Source organism: Myxocyprinus asiaticus, chromosome 37 (genome assembly GCF_019703515.2).
Source record: "Myxocyprinus asiaticus isolate MX2 ecotype Aquarium Trade chromosome 37, UBuf_Myxa_2, whole genome shotgun sequence".
Taxonomy (NCBI): domain Eukaryota; kingdom Metazoa; phylum Chordata; class Actinopteri; order Cypriniformes; family Catostomidae; genus Myxocyprinus; species Myxocyprinus asiaticus.
In genome coordinates this window covers 8,136,530-8,151,895 of record NC_059380.1, presented here as the reverse complement: position 1 = coordinate 8,151,895, position 15,366 = coordinate 8,136,530, and the positions used below count along the sequence as shown (strand labels likewise).

Here is a 15,366-nt window from a genome sequence, read left to right as displayed (position 1 = left end):
GAATGTCCTCTGTGAATTTTGTAATTTTGACCCAAAGTGTCCCAAAAACATTTGTAGCAGGAATGCAGCTTTCAGTACAGCGAGAGAGGCAATGACTGCATTAAGGACCTTCTTACAGGACAATATTCCTCTAGGGATGAAAATGAGGCCATTGCTGGATTTTTTTTAGAGAGATGGAAGGAGAAAGTCTTGGCTGTATGTTGGTAGAACGACTTTTTAGATTGGTCAATTGTTAGTGATGTGCAAAACTACATATTATTTTTTAAATGTACAAGTTGGTGGGTTGCTTGAAAGACTAGTAGACGCATTTCTTCAAGGGTTTTGTAATTTCAGTGTGCTGATCCTGCAATATTTCTCCCCTGCAGAAAAAAGGAGAGGGACAGACATTCAAGTTCGGTCAAAGGCTGTCAGGCACACTCTGCATCTGTGGAGAAATAACTGCTTTATGAATTCATTCGTTATTTGTCTTTTTCACTCTGTCTGTTCGCACATTGTTTTTCCTCTAGACGGGAACGCCGGAACCTAATATTCCGTTGGATAGCAGGAAGAAAGGTATGGTAGATAGCCGAACAGGCTCACTTGGGCCTCATCGCCACGCTGTCAGCGATATCAATCTGCAAGGAGGTGACAGTGGGGGTTACCAGCTTTCCTACGCCACTCTCCGTCAACCCCCACCCCCAGACACCAGCATGGCAGACTGGGCCAGCAAACACCTGAACATGCACACTCAGGGTCTGTTCCGCCGGCGAGTCTCCATCTCCAACATGCTGTCGTGGAATCGCGGCTCTATCAAGAAGCCCATGCTGATGACCAACGACCGCACTGTGCGCAAAGAAGCCTGCGAGATCTTTAAACTCGTCCAGGCATACATGGGAGACCGGCCTTCACGGCTGGACCCACGCCATGCCGCTCTCCTCGTTGTTACTAAGTGCTGGGGCATGCAGGGCCTGAGAGATGAGCTCTACGTCCAGCTTGTGAGGCAGACCACTGGCAACACCAGCCCACGCAGCCTGGCAGCAGGCTGGGAGCTCATGGCGGTGTGCCTTGCCTTTTTCGCTCCTTCACCCAAGTTCTGCTGCTACCTGGAAGGCTACATTCAGCGCCACATAGAGCCAACTAATGACAAGAAAAGTGAGTTTGACATTACATTGCTGGGTGGGTGGGTGACCTGTCTCTCTCTCTCTCTCTCTCTTTCTCTCTCTCTCTGCTCTCTCTCTCTCTCTCTCTCTCTCTCTGTACTGACTGAGCTTATTCCAAAAAAAAGTCTCTGTTGAAAGAATTCACTAAACAGTTGCCCCACTTTTGCGCATGGTATTTTAGTGCATAAACCTGCATCTTTTTCACTAACCACCTGTAATCTAGTTTGAGCAGAAGCAATCAGTGCTGAAATTGCACTGCGTCTTCAGTATGTAAATTAAGTCATTGTAATTGCTTTACCGAGCAAACACATCTCCTTTCTATGTAAATTAGGCTCATTATAGATTGCGATTCATTCACAAAAATTGTAGATGCAATTTTCATTTACAACATATTTAAAAAAGATATTGGTGTACAATTCTATTGATTATGTCAGCAGTAATTCATCAAATAATGATCAAATGATGGAGAGAGCCTCATAACCTGCCATATATCCAGATGCCTGTGTAGTCAAGCGTACTTTCAGCATGTTAAAGAGATGATTCAACTGTCTAGATCTCAGTAGTGGAGTAATGCTGTTCAGTCTCGACAGAGTGTGTCAAATTGCGGTGGTCTGCTGCGTCTTCCGCTATACTGTATAGTGCTCAAGATCGGCCCGCAAGATCGAATTTACATGGGCAAATTGTGCCACTGCCTGATCTGCATTAGTGAATCAGCCACTAAACCTGCGCAGACAGTGCTTTCAAATAGCTGCCGCTTTTACCCGGCGCAATTCATTTTAACTCCACCCTAACTTTTTAAGCAGAACAATATTGACTGATAAAAACAAATAAACCTTTATTGTGAGAAATAAAGTTTTTTTTTAAATATACAACATGCTATATTTGAATACATTAATCTTTTGAATGGGGCTGTCAATCGATTAAAATTTTTAATTATTTTTTTACATGATGTGTTGAGTAATTAATCAAATTAATCGCATATATCAATATTTACTGGGAAAGACCCCCAAATAAAGATACTTTAGTATATAATTATTTAAATAATTATAAATATATTAAAAATATTATAACTCAGATAATATATGACAAATATATTACGTCATATACATACAGTATATTGCGGCAGCAGATAAGTAATGCATTTAGACATAAAAAAAGTGTCTTTTTTTAGTCAAAATGTTTTTTGTTTTATTTCCTAATCATTGAACATAACCCTATTATTGGCCTACTTTCATCTGCACTAATTTATTTTGTATGTACAGGTTGGAGCATGATTGTGTTTTTTAATGTGTTATTTTTCATAATCGCACAAAATTAACATGTTAAATTGACAGCCCTTTTAACATTTAGAATGTTATACAATATTTTATAATAAAATAATTCATAAATAGATTTATTCATGTTTTTTGTCTCTATTGCAGTAACCCAGTTCATACTAGATCAGCAGGATATTAAGAAAAAGAACTCAAAGTCCAGGAAGAAGAGGAAGCAGAACACAGAGGAGGCAGATGGTAGTTTTGCTCTTCTTTTTTTTTTCTTCCCTTTTCTCCCCAATTTGGAATGCCCAATTCCCAATGCGCTCTAAGTCCTCGTGGTGGTGTAGTGACTCACCTCAATCTGGGTGGCGGAGGACGAATCTCAGTTGCCTCCGCGTCTGAGACCCGTCAATCTGTGCATCTTATCACGTGGCATGTTGAGCGCGTTACCGCTGAGACCTAGCATGTGTGGAGGCTTCACGCTATTCTTCACGGCATACACGCACAACTCACCATGTGCCCCACCGAGAGCAAGAACCACATTATAGTGACCATGAGGAGGTTAACACATGTGACTCTACACTCCCTAGCAACTGGGCCAAATTGGTTGCTTAGGAGACCTGGCTGGAGTCACTCAGCACGCCCTGGATTCAAACTTGTGACTCCAGGGGTGGTAGTCAGCGTCTTTACTCTGCTGAGCTACCCAGGCCCCCAGATTTGCTCTTCTTCTTTCTTTTATAACCCATGTTTAAAGAAATATTCTGGGTTCAGTACAAATATATGTATTTTATACTTTACACAGAAAAGGTTAGTAAGTGATTTTTTCACACTAAAATCATGTTTACAGAGATATTGTTTGTCTTGTATTTTAACGTTCCACAATTGGCCAACATTCACAACATTTTGCTTTTTTTAAAGAGGGGCAAGTCAAAATAAATGTTTGTGGTAATCAATATTACGCCACAAATGCTGTCGAATACCACAAAAATTAATTTAGTTTTTTTTCTTTAAAAAAAGCAAACATTCTGGGTTCCAAAATTTCAGGCACTTACAATGGAAGTGAATGAGGGCCAAAGTGCACCTTTTCTGTGTAAAGTTATAGTCAATTTTACAACTTCGTTGCCATGACAGTGTAATATCAACAACCCTTAAAACCCTCAAATGATTGTAAAAATGACAATTTAAACAACTTTACAGCTCAAATAATACACAAGTTTTAACAGAAGAATTAATGTAAGTGCTTTTATAAAATTATAAGCTTCAAATTTCTGTTTTTAAATCCTTCAAACATTGGCCCCATTCACTTCCATTGTAAGTGCCTCACAGTAACCTCGATTTATTTATTGTTTTTTTTTTTAAGAAATGGAGGGACGAATCGAAATACATTTTTGTGGTAATTAACATATGCCACAAATGCTGTCGATTGAGCTTAACTTGTATTGAACCCCGAATATTCCTTTAAATGTTGATGTATCTCCAGTTTTAACTCTTTGATGTTAGAAAAAGTCACTTCATTCATTGGGAGATGTCTTTCATACACATTAAACAGAGACTTCTACAAATAAACCGGCATGTATTATGGATCCATCAGAGATTTACTCTACCGCTGTGAATTCAGTGGCGGGCCGTGCATTTAAAGTCTAGACCTTCAGTGTGATTCATGCCATTAAGAAAACACAGTTTCACAATGAATGAGACACCCTATGCCTTTGGGCATCATACATTATGTCGCAGCTAACTAATAATACCAATTGACATTTTAAAAACACGTCCATGAACGAAAGCCAGAACTTGAAACGACACTTAATGCTCAAGCAAGCCTAATTTTAACTGCAGCATGACTGTTTTGTGAAATGAACATCTCCCGAACATACATTCATTTTCATATGAATCTACCAAGGAGGTTTATAATACCTGGAAAAATCTGTCTAATAATATTTGCGATTTAAATATTGCTTGCGTTACATTTAGTTTCGTCAGGGTACACGGTTATGCTGCGTTCCATTCAAGTTGGATGTGGGATATTCCAACTTGAAACCTCCAACCATAAATGCATTCCATTCCCCGATATTCGGAAGATGATGTTTAAGGAAACAAAACTGCAACGCTCCCGTTAGCTTAGCAGGGGTTTGATTAGAGATGTCTCCTAGCAACCCAACTGATAAACAGTGCTGCAGTGCTAGCATTTATGCTTCAGGTGTACGATTATCAAAAGGGATTATAATGTTTTATACACCTGTTTCTGCAGGCATTTGTTAAGCTTTAATATCATGTAATGTGGAAATGAACTCATTTATCGATATTACTTAATAAAGTGAATGTTTATCACTTACTTTGTATATTTCCCTGAGTGTCAACATGTTTGTGTGACAGAGGTTGAGAATTTCTGCACGAGCCTACAAGTTGTAATTCTGACTTCAAGATGCATTCCATTGCACTTTTCCTATTAGGAAGTTGGAAAATCCGACTTTCCGTGTTGAATGGAACGCAGCAGTAATTTTCAAAACTTGATCCGACACTGAATTCTCAAGCAGCCTAATTTACATTTAGAAAACTCCTGATGTCGCAATAACAATGCAGAAAGCACTTACCAATTTACTTGAAGTGAAAATCAGTCCTCCTTTCTCACAGTCACACAGTCATACAGAACATCTCGTGTTTTTAAATCCATAAGGATCTCTTTCTCAGTGGTGATGTGGCAGTGCCAGCCGACTCGTCAGCAAGATCTCGCGCTCTTTGCTTTCAAATTACGTACATCACTTAAAGCGTGATTGCGTCACTCAAGGCCAGCTAGAAGGCCTCGACCGAGACATATCCTAAAGATCACACCCACCAAGAACAAATAAATCAGTCTGATTGGCTGATGAATCTGACAGTCTGACTTTAGTTGCCCATTCATTTGCACTGTTGAGGGATTCTGTGGAAATTCTGAAGGCCTGACGGGATGGAGCTCAAACTCACGCGCTGCTTCGGGCATGCGATTTGTGAAACAGTTGTCACAATTTGCTTGTAAGCATTAAGGAGTAAATTCTGACTGGATAAACTTTTCATTTTTCTCTATTTGTTTGTAGATTAATTAAGAGTGGAAAGCGATTAAAAATACACAGCAAAAAGGTGATTGAGTATGAAAGGATGAAAAATATTTATTTATTTGGCATGTTAGGAAAGCAGAAAAGGCTTTGCTGGTCCTGAAAATTCACCACTGTGTGAATTACACGGTCAGTTTTGAAGGAAAATCAGATGTTGGTATGCAGGACCATGGAAAAATGTATTCAGTGCTGTTCATTAATGGGTGCATCCCACTGCATTAGTGAGCTCGATAACTTGCCAAAGTCAATAAACCCAGTGTTAATTAGCCCTTATGGCAATACATATCACGTTTCCCTTATCAGTAAATGACAGTGACTCCACGTTGTGGTACTTTGACCTTGCAGCTGTTACCACAATGCTCTCATCAGATTTCTGCCTACATGTTGCCCTAGCAATAACCACAATAAGGATATCTTGCATTGGGCCTGCAGGCATGGCATGCCAGTGACTAACATTCACTTCTGCAGACCGTCTCGCAACCGTTGTGCACTCACAGAGAAGCACTGGCCACTTGAAGGAGAAGGAAATGGCTCACATGTCTGCCTGACCTGCATTGTTTTGTGAATCAGTTGTGAGTCATTCAGTTAAGTTAGATTAGTAGGGTAGATGTCCAGAAGTGTGGTTTGACCTCACAGATACTGCTGCAGCTGTAAGCAGTGGGGTGTGAGTCACAGTGAGGGATTCTCAGGGCTAGGTCCGGTCTGAACATAGGAAAGGCTTTGTGGAGCTTTTGCTAAAGAGTTTATGGGGATGTTAAATTGGATGCTCTGATGATGGGACTGCTGTAAAACAGGATTTTACTCTTTTCTCTGACATAGGGAGTCACCAGAAGATTTGTGTGGTCTCATTTGTGGTCTTCCTTTTCTCTGAAACTATTGTTGTTCTTCTGGCTTCCTTTCCCTTTAATGTTGTCTTTAATTTAAATGGGACCAAGCTGTTGCTTCAGAGCTGGACCACCAGCACTTGAAGATCTGAAATATCAGAATTAAATCTGTGTATGAATGCAGCAGAATTAGTGTGTTTACCCAGTAAATTAGCTGTTTAAGATGAGGAACTTCAAAAAACATGGGTCAAGGGCTAATTTAAAGTATGCTACAATGTCTCTAATTAGGCGTAATTGCAGTCTGTTAGATTAACAAGAGGCTGTATCAACACGCGTGTGTGTCACCTGTTGGCCATGAAACTGAAGGGTGCCGTGTTTGGGGGTGCATTCCAGAAAAGATTCCTTTTTTGTTTAGTTTTGTTTTTTGTTTTTGGCATCATAAGTTTTTGACATTAAGGTTCACAGAGTTTCACAGAGCGGATTGAAAATGCCCCATTATGGATTGAACTTTAGAGTTATGAAGCTCTCCTGTGCTCAGTTTTCTGAGTGAAAGCAGAGGAATCCTGTAGAGAAGGAGTGTGATTTTCTCTACAACACTGAGCAAAGGGTGCTGTAAATTAAATTTGCTGAATGTACAGTGAAACACATTGAAGTGACTCTACAAGCCTGGAGTTTGTTTCAGAATCTGACATTAATATGAAATTAATTCCAAGTACATGGATGTCTGCTTCATAGACATGTCCATGGCTCCTACATAACACAAGGATAGGACAGTGCATTCATAAAATGCAACATTGTAGAAAAACCCTCTGTCTTTTTCCTTTCCATGTTTAAGTTCAAATGTTAAGCTGGTGGGTCACTATCAGCTGAATGTGTTGGCTGCATTTCCTCCTCACACTTTTGTTTGACTGAACTGATTCTTATATGCTTCCTGCATCATTGACATATTCTTACACTTCTTTAATTGCTATACTGTACACTGTGATGTCATGATCAGCGATGCCGCTGAACTACCATGGAACCAATTACCCACATTCCTGAAGAATAGACAATTTTGGAACTGACTGATTAGTAATGACTAAGTTCTTACTCTATATAAAGCCGTTCTTGTAAAACAGGTTTTAATGCTTTAGTCATAAAACTGTCACTGATTAGGCTGTGCAGGCCCTGTGTCTGAGGAAACTAAGAATGTGTCTGGCATTTGCCACATCTAATAAAAATCACTCATGCCTCGTCTTTTTGTTTGTAGCTGTCCCCATCAGCACATATGCTAAATACTGCTACCGAAAGCTCCAAAAAGTGGCGGTCACTGGCGGGAAAAAGGTGAGTTTCAATAAGGTTGTATGGATAAGGATAAAGATTAAAGCTGGGAAGGGTGTAAAACTCTTGCTGAGAACAAAACCCATTTACTGTAGTTTGGAAAGGAGACGTGGGGTAAGCGATAAGACTGTAAGAGATTTGTCTCCGTTTCCTATATAGGGTCTCCGTAAACCCACCTTGGAGGAGGTAGACCACAGTCGGCGTGCTATCATTACCCCGTCTCTGTTCGGCAGCTCTCTAGAGGAAGTAATGGAGCGGCAAAATGAGCTCTTCCCAGACAGGAAGTTGCCGTGGGTGCAAGTGCAGCTGTCTCAGTATGTGCTAGCTTTGGGTGGAGCACAAACTGAGGGGATATTCAGGTGAGACCAGCTCAGCTTCCTGCTGATTATGTAGAACAGAGGAGTAGACTATATTGTACTATATTTGTCTCTTAGGAAGGAAGTTAAAAACTGTGGATGCAAAATGGGTTGTAGGGAACAAAAGTTAATCTTGAAGACTTAAAGGAGTAGTTCACCCAAAAATGAACATTTTCTCATCATTTACTCACCCTCATGCCATCCCAGATGTGTATGACATTCTTTATTCTGCAGAACATGAATTATGATTTTTAGAACAATATTTCAACTCTGTAGGTCCTCATGAGTGAATGGGTAACAAAATTTTGACGCTCCAAAAAGCACATAAAGGCATCGTAAAAGTAATCCAGTGCTTTAATCCATATCTTCAGAAGTGATATGATAGGTGTGGGTGAGAAACAGATCAATATTTAAGTCCTTTTTGGCTAGAAATTCTTCTCCCTGCCCAGTAGGGGGCGATATGCATGAAGAATGTGAATCACCAAAAACAGAAGAAGAATGTGAAAATAATCTGTTTCTCACCCACACCTATCATATCGCTTCTGAAGACATGGATTTAACCTCTGGAGTTTTATGGATTACTTTTATGCTGACTTATGTGATTTTTGGAGCTTAAAAATTTGACACCTGTTGACTTGCACTGGATGGACTAAAAGAGTTGAGAAATTCTTCTAAAAATCTTAATTTAAGTTCAATAGATGAAAGAAAGTCACACATCTGGGATGGCATGAGGGTGACTAAATGATATTTGAGAGAATTTTCCTTTTTGGGTAAACTATTCCTTAAAGACTTTAAAAACCTTTAAAGGAATATTCCATGTTCAATACAAGTTAAGTTCAATCGACAGCATTTGTGGCATAATATTGATTACCACAAAAATTACTTTTGACTTGTCCCTCCTTTTCTTTAAAAAAAGCAAAAATCTGGGTAAAAGTGAGGCACTTACAATGGAAGTGAACGGGGGCCAATTTTTGAATGTTAAAATTCTCACTTTTTCAAAAGTATAGCCACAAGACATAAACAAAATGCGTATAAACATGATTTTTGTGTGATAAAATCAATTACTAACCCTTTCTGTGTAAAGGTATTATAGCCAATTTCGCAACTTCGTTGCCATGATGATGTAATGTCAACAAACCCTAAAATGACTGTAAAAATGACAATTTAAACAACTTTACAGCACAAATAATACATGATTTTTAACAGAAGAATGAATGTAAGTGCTTTTATAAAATTATAAGCTTCATATTTCTGCCTTTAAACCCTCAAAAAATTGGCCACATTCACTTCCATTGTAAGTGCCTGAGTTTTTTTAAAGAAAAGGAGGGATGGGTAGCTCAGCGAGTATTGACGCTTACTACCACCCCTAGAGTCACGAGTTCGAATCCAGGGTGTGCTGAGTGACTCCAGCCAGGTCTCCTGAGCAACCAAATTGGCCCGGTTGCTAGGGAGGGTAGAGTCACTTGGGGTAACCTCCTCGTGGTCACGATTAGTGGTTCTCGCCCTCAAAGGGGCGCGTGGTTAGTTGTGTGTGGATCGCGGAGAGTAGCATGAGCCTCCACATGCGGAGTCTCCGCGGTGTCATGCACAGCGAGCCACGTGATAAGATGCGCGGCAACTGAGACTTGTCCTCCACCATCCGGCTCAAGGCAGCTGACTTGCTACTTAATCAGTTAAAGGCTTAACAGTGTTTTTGTATGAAGGGGCTGTTTTAAGAAACAGGTTTCTTCCTAACTCCGTATACAGCCTCCTTAGGCAGCATTTCCCAGCTTTCGGATGCAGCTGCTGTGAGATCTTGTGGGACGTCCTGTGTTGCTGCAAGTCACAGTGCATGCATACTTATAATGTGCTGTCTCCCTCTGGTGGTCCTTGAGTGTAACAATACAATTTCCTCATTCAGGGTACCTGGTGATATTGATGAAGTTAATGCCCTGAAGCTACAGGTGGACCAGTGGAGAATCCCTGAAAATTTGTCAGATCCCAATGTTCCTGGTGAGTAACTATTTCTTTAATGTCTACTTGTGCATTTATATTACATACCCAAAGCAAATATTGACTGACACTCAAATATAATGCCAGAAAATATCAGTTTTAACTACTCTGTACTAATGTTTCCCACAGCCTCTCTGATGAAGCTTTGGTACCGTGAGCTAGAGGAGCCTCTTATCCCAATGAGTTTCTACATGCAGTGTGTCAGCAACTATGATGACCCTGTGGCCGCCATCAGTGTAGTGCAGTCTTTGCCTGAGCTCAACCGACTGGTGCTGTGCTACTTCATCCACTTCCTACAGGTAGTGGCAATAACACAAAACTGCTTCAAAATGCAAAATGTCCTGTGCCTCTCATATACTTTTTTTAAAGCTGAACTTTTTCAGTGTTAAAATACTTCCTTCTGTCCCATCTTAATATGCAGAGACAACTACAAGTAAGTCATTCAGAGGTTCATTTTCTCAAAAACTGTAAATGCTTTGTCTCTGTGGCACTATAAAATTCCAGTGTTTGTTTAGAGAAACCCACTGGGACTATCTGATGGTTCGAACAACAGCAGACGAGGGGCATATTCGGAAAGCTGTTTTGAAAAAATAAATATATATATATTTTTGCAATTCCGTTCGGTGGTGTTAGTGTTGCCGAAATTACATACTTCAGCTATAAAGTGTGCTAGCAGATTTTAAAACTCCTTACAATGCTCTGATGTATATCCTAACTATTCCCAGGTATTTGCTCAGCCTACAAATGTTGCAGTCACAAAAATGGATGTGAACAACCTTGCTATGGTAATGGCTCCCAACTGCCTTCGGTGCCAGTCGGACGACCCCCGTGTCATATTTGAGAACACCCGCAAGGAGATGTCTTTCCTGCGCATGCTCATTGTACATCTGGACACAAGCTGTGTAGAGGGCATTGTTTAAAGTTTCTTAACTTCTCAGTTCTTCTCACTGGCAGTACATGAATCAGTGATACTCAACCAACCTTCCGAAAAACTGAGAGTTACCAGTATATGTGACATCGTGGAAAAAAGAAAACTAATTAAAGTCTAGGACATAAGGACCCTGTTAAGAATGATTCTATGTGGGAAATCTGTTTTTGTGTCAGTTGTTTAATTAAAAAGTTAACTGTGTGTTCTGTCCACCTCAGTGACATAAAGACTTTTGAAGTGAAAATGTATTGAAAGGAACATGGCCAAATTCTAAGCCCTTCATTCTGTGAGTCATGTTAAGTCCTTTGCATGTTCGAGAAATGTTACGATAAACATGAAATGGTAATAGTTTACAATGCAGTTAAATGTAACTTGCATGGATGCATTGCTTTTTGAGCACACAAACACAATTTGCCTGTTTTGTAATAGTAAGTAACAGTGACAGTTGTAAGAAATCATTAATTGTTTGTTTGTTCTGTCAGTAAAGAGTGTTTATGTGTGTATCTAGAATTTAAAAAAAAGATGATCTGTTATGTACAGGACAAATATAAAAAAAGATGTCTTTTTTCTTGGTTTGGTTATGATCTGATTACTAATGATGTGAAAGCTTTAACCATAGAAATTAGATTTGCTAAATTTGCTTTCTTGACATTGCGCACTCTTAATATAAAGTAATATACAGTATTTTAAGCAGTGAAGGTTTTCTATTTTATTATTTTATTAATTTCTTGAAAACTTTAAATTGATAAAAGGTATGAGTAACTAATACACCCTGATAATCAGGAAGGTGATTTATGCTAACTTGGCCAAAGACATTATATGGTACATTTGCAGCTCCCGTTGGAATTAGAGAGCTTAGTAAATCCATTAACATTTGGATATACTACTTTAAGTTTGTAACTGAATCAAATATATATGATAATAAAAATATATGCCATTCGATGATGCCTGTAAAATAGAAGTAGAATTAAAAATCTGTGGGGGAAAGATAAATAAAATCAATCACTGCCTTTGTCTAAAAAGACACAGGTACCCATTTCTATGTAGACTGTTTAATTAGTCTGTTCATGATCATTTCTAATTCTAAAGTTCATTGTGTCTTTTTGTATGTAAATAAAGCTTGTAAATAGTGCTGCTTATTTTACTGACAAATAGATAAATGCTAAACATTTTGTATTTAGTATTCATGTCCTATATGCTAATTATGTATGATCAGAATATTCTATACAACCATTGGATTGTGTATGTATTTTGTGTGAAATGGATATCGAGGAATAAGTAAAATAATAAAAATTCACAGAAATGTATTTGGTGTAACAGCTATTTGTTTCATCTGTTTTTTTAAATTCAAAATAAGCTTTGAGAGAGCACTATACTTTATACCTTTATCATATATTCCTATTACATTTTATTAAGATTTATTATTCATATTTACCAAAATGGTTTTTGTCCCTTTAGGCCTGTACCTCACAATGAAGCTACAACTAGATGTATGTCTTTATATACACGTGAACCCAGCGACGCATGCGCAGTTGCAGAGTTGTTCGGGCGTTATCTATATTGAACACAAATATATAGTAAGTATGTCTTACGCATCTCGTGCACAACTTGGTTACAATAAAAGACGTTTTAACATGCATGACGTGCTTTTATAGTTAAAGAGGAGGAAATCATTTGAAAGATAACTGGTATCTATAGTATTTTAAAATACTGGTTTGGTCAGACTTTGTTGAGGACCGAAAGTTTAAAGATGCTGTGTTAGAGCTCAGAGAGTATTGACACTGACTACCACCCCTGAAGTTGCGAGTTCAAATCCAGGGTGTGTTGAGTGACTCCAGCCAGGTCTCCTGAGCAACCAAATTGGCCCGGTTGCTAGGGAGGGTAGAGTTACATGGGGTAACCTCCTCGTGGTCGCAATGAGTGGTGCTTGCTCTCAGTGGAGTGCGTGGTAAGTTGCGTATGGATTGCAGAGAGTAGCATGAGCCTCCACATGCTGTGAGTCTCCGCGGTGTCACGCACAACGAACCACGTGATCAGATGCGTGGATTGACGGTCTCAGAAGCGGAGGCAACTGAGTTTTGACCTCCACCACCCAGATTGAGGCGAGTAACCACGCCACCACGAGGACCTACTAAGTAGTGGGAATTGGGCATTCCAAATTGGGGAGAAAAGGGGATTAAAAAATAGATTTAAAAAAAGATGCTAAACAACCCATTTAACCTGTATTTGCATATTTTTATTTTATTTTATTTTTTTATGGGTTTTAAATGTTTTATCATGCATTAGTAGCTTGCAATTTTTGATTTATATATTGTATTTGTGGGAGTGGCAATTTACTTGTTTACTACTACTATCCTTGATATTATTCTCTTGGAGGGTGTGGATCAGGAAGTTAAAGTGAAACATGAGGGGTTTCTTTATAGTCTGTGCCTAACTAATATATCTCAGTATCTCAGTGCTGTATTACAGCTAATAAGGGCCAGATATAAATATGGTGGCTTGCAGTATCTAAGTGTCTATATGACATGAGACCGATGCATGTTTTTGGGATAATAATCCTGTACTATTTCAAATTGTCTGAGTCTGGCAGCGTTTGGCTATAGAGTTTTCAGACAGAAAACAAATCTGTGAACTAAGAGTAATACAAAGCCATTTAGTGTAATATTGGAAAATATATCCATTGTTTCTATTGTTATTGACAGGAACTTGGTTGTCTCTGATATCACGCATTTATCACTCCCGTGACTGCTCATAATGAGTTTAATGAAAGGTAATTGGTACTATTATCTTTTAATAAAAGGTCATAAAATTGGTAAACAGTGTTTTGTAATGTATATTTCTTTAATGTAATTTCAAAGATTTATTTTGATAAATCTAGATTGAACCTAGAGGTAGTGTCCTTATTAATTATAATCAAAAATACAAAACAATCCAAATAATTTACAAAAAAAATAAATAAAATAACTACACATTCCAAGAGGAATAAAATGCCTTATACTATCTTATAGACAGCACACCATAAGAGCATATTGCTATCAGATGTTTGGAGATTTTAAAAGAATAGTTCACCCAAAAATGAAAATTCTCTCCTGCCATCCTAGATGTGTATGGCTTACTTTATTCTGCAGAACACAAACAAAGATTTTTAGAAGAATATCTCAGCTCTGTAGCTCCATACAATGCAAGTGAATGGAGGCCTTGAAGTGCCAAACTTTGAAGCACCAAAAGCATATAAAAGTAGCATAAAAGTAATCCAAATGACTCCAGTGGTTAAATCCTTATCTTCAGAAGTGATATTATGGGTGAGAAACATCAATATTTAAGTCTTTTTTTTTTTTTTTTTTTTACTGTAAATCTCCACTTTCACATTCTTCTTCTTGTGTTTTTGGTGATTCACATTCTTTGTGCATATCACCACCTACTGGGCAGGGAGGAGAATTTATAGTAAAAAAGAACTTAAATATTGATCTGTTTCTCACCCACACCTATCAAATAGCTTCTGAAGATCTGGATTTAACCACTGGAGTCATATGGATTACTTTTATGCTGTCTTTATATGCTTTTTGGAGCTGCAAAGTTCCGGCCACAATTCACTTGCATTAAATGGAACTACAGAGCTGAAATATTCTGCTAAAACTATTTGTTTGTGTTCAGCAGAAGAAGTAAAGTCATTCACGTCTGGGATGGCATGAGGGTGAGTAAATGATGAAAGAATTAACATTTTTGGATGAACTACCCCTTTAAGAGTAGGCCATCTAAACATGACTCAACATCTTATAAAAATAAAAAACAGGTTTTCACTTTAAAAGGATCGTAATTCACAAGTTCACTGGTTCATAGAGTCCTGGAGCGAATTAAGGTATATTTGTTGTGATGTAATGGAGGACAGGATTGTGCTTGAGCTCTGATATCCCCTGGACTATCTGACTAAAGCAAGAAATAGAAAAATAATTTTGAAATAATAATTGGTATAGGTATTATAAAAAATAAAGTTGGAGATGGGGACGTGGAGGGATGTTGGAAGAATCGTCACCAGTGCGAGGCAAGCAGCCGCTTAAATATCCTAGGGATATTATTGGCAGGCCTAAGATGAACAAGGTCTTCTCGGACATGCTTTTGGAACTTAATTAACTGTAAAATCAACATAAAAAGTGTCTAAATTCAAAGATTAAAAAAAAAAAAAAAGCTTTTGACTAATACAGAAGGTAGGGTACATTTTCTTTTTTTTTTTTTACAAAGTTTGAAAAGTCAATCCACAACATTTTACAATTGACACAATCCCAAAACAGATGGTCAACTGTTTCTTCATAGTGATGACAAAAAGAGCAGTTGGTTGAATGACCATCATTAACTTGGCTAATCTATAATTTACTAATATGAATAACTTTAAGAGAGACTACTTTGTAGTAAAAAAAATAAAAAACCTAAGTAGCCTGAATTTTTCCTATTCTATATCATTGAA

At 38.3% G+C, this 15,366-nt stretch overlaps 1 protein-coding gene across 2 annotated transcripts in view; it reads left to right on the top strand.

Moving 5' to 3' along the window:
- The window catches only part of LOC127428207 (rho GTPase-activating protein 39-like), a 50,873-nt gene extending 38,652 nt beyond the window's left edge, over positions 1–12,221 (top strand). For both annotated transcript variants that reach the window (XM_051676394.1, XM_051676395.1), the window contains 7 exons: positions 507–1,131; positions 2,561–2,650; positions 7,558–7,631; positions 7,788–7,987; positions 9,885–9,976; positions 10,106–10,275; positions 10,702–12,221. In XM_051676394.1, coding sequence (XP_051532354.1) covers positions 507–1,131; positions 2,561–2,650; positions 7,558–7,631; positions 7,788–7,987; positions 9,885–9,976; positions 10,106–10,275; positions 10,702–10,896 — 1,446 coding nt within the window. In that variant the 3' untranslated portion in view covers positions 10,897–12,221. The remainder of the gene's footprint in view (positions 1–506; positions 1,132–2,560; positions 2,651–7,557; positions 7,632–7,787; positions 7,988–9,884; positions 9,977–10,105; positions 10,276–10,701) is intronic.
- Positions 12,222–15,366: the final 3,145 nt, after the last annotated feature.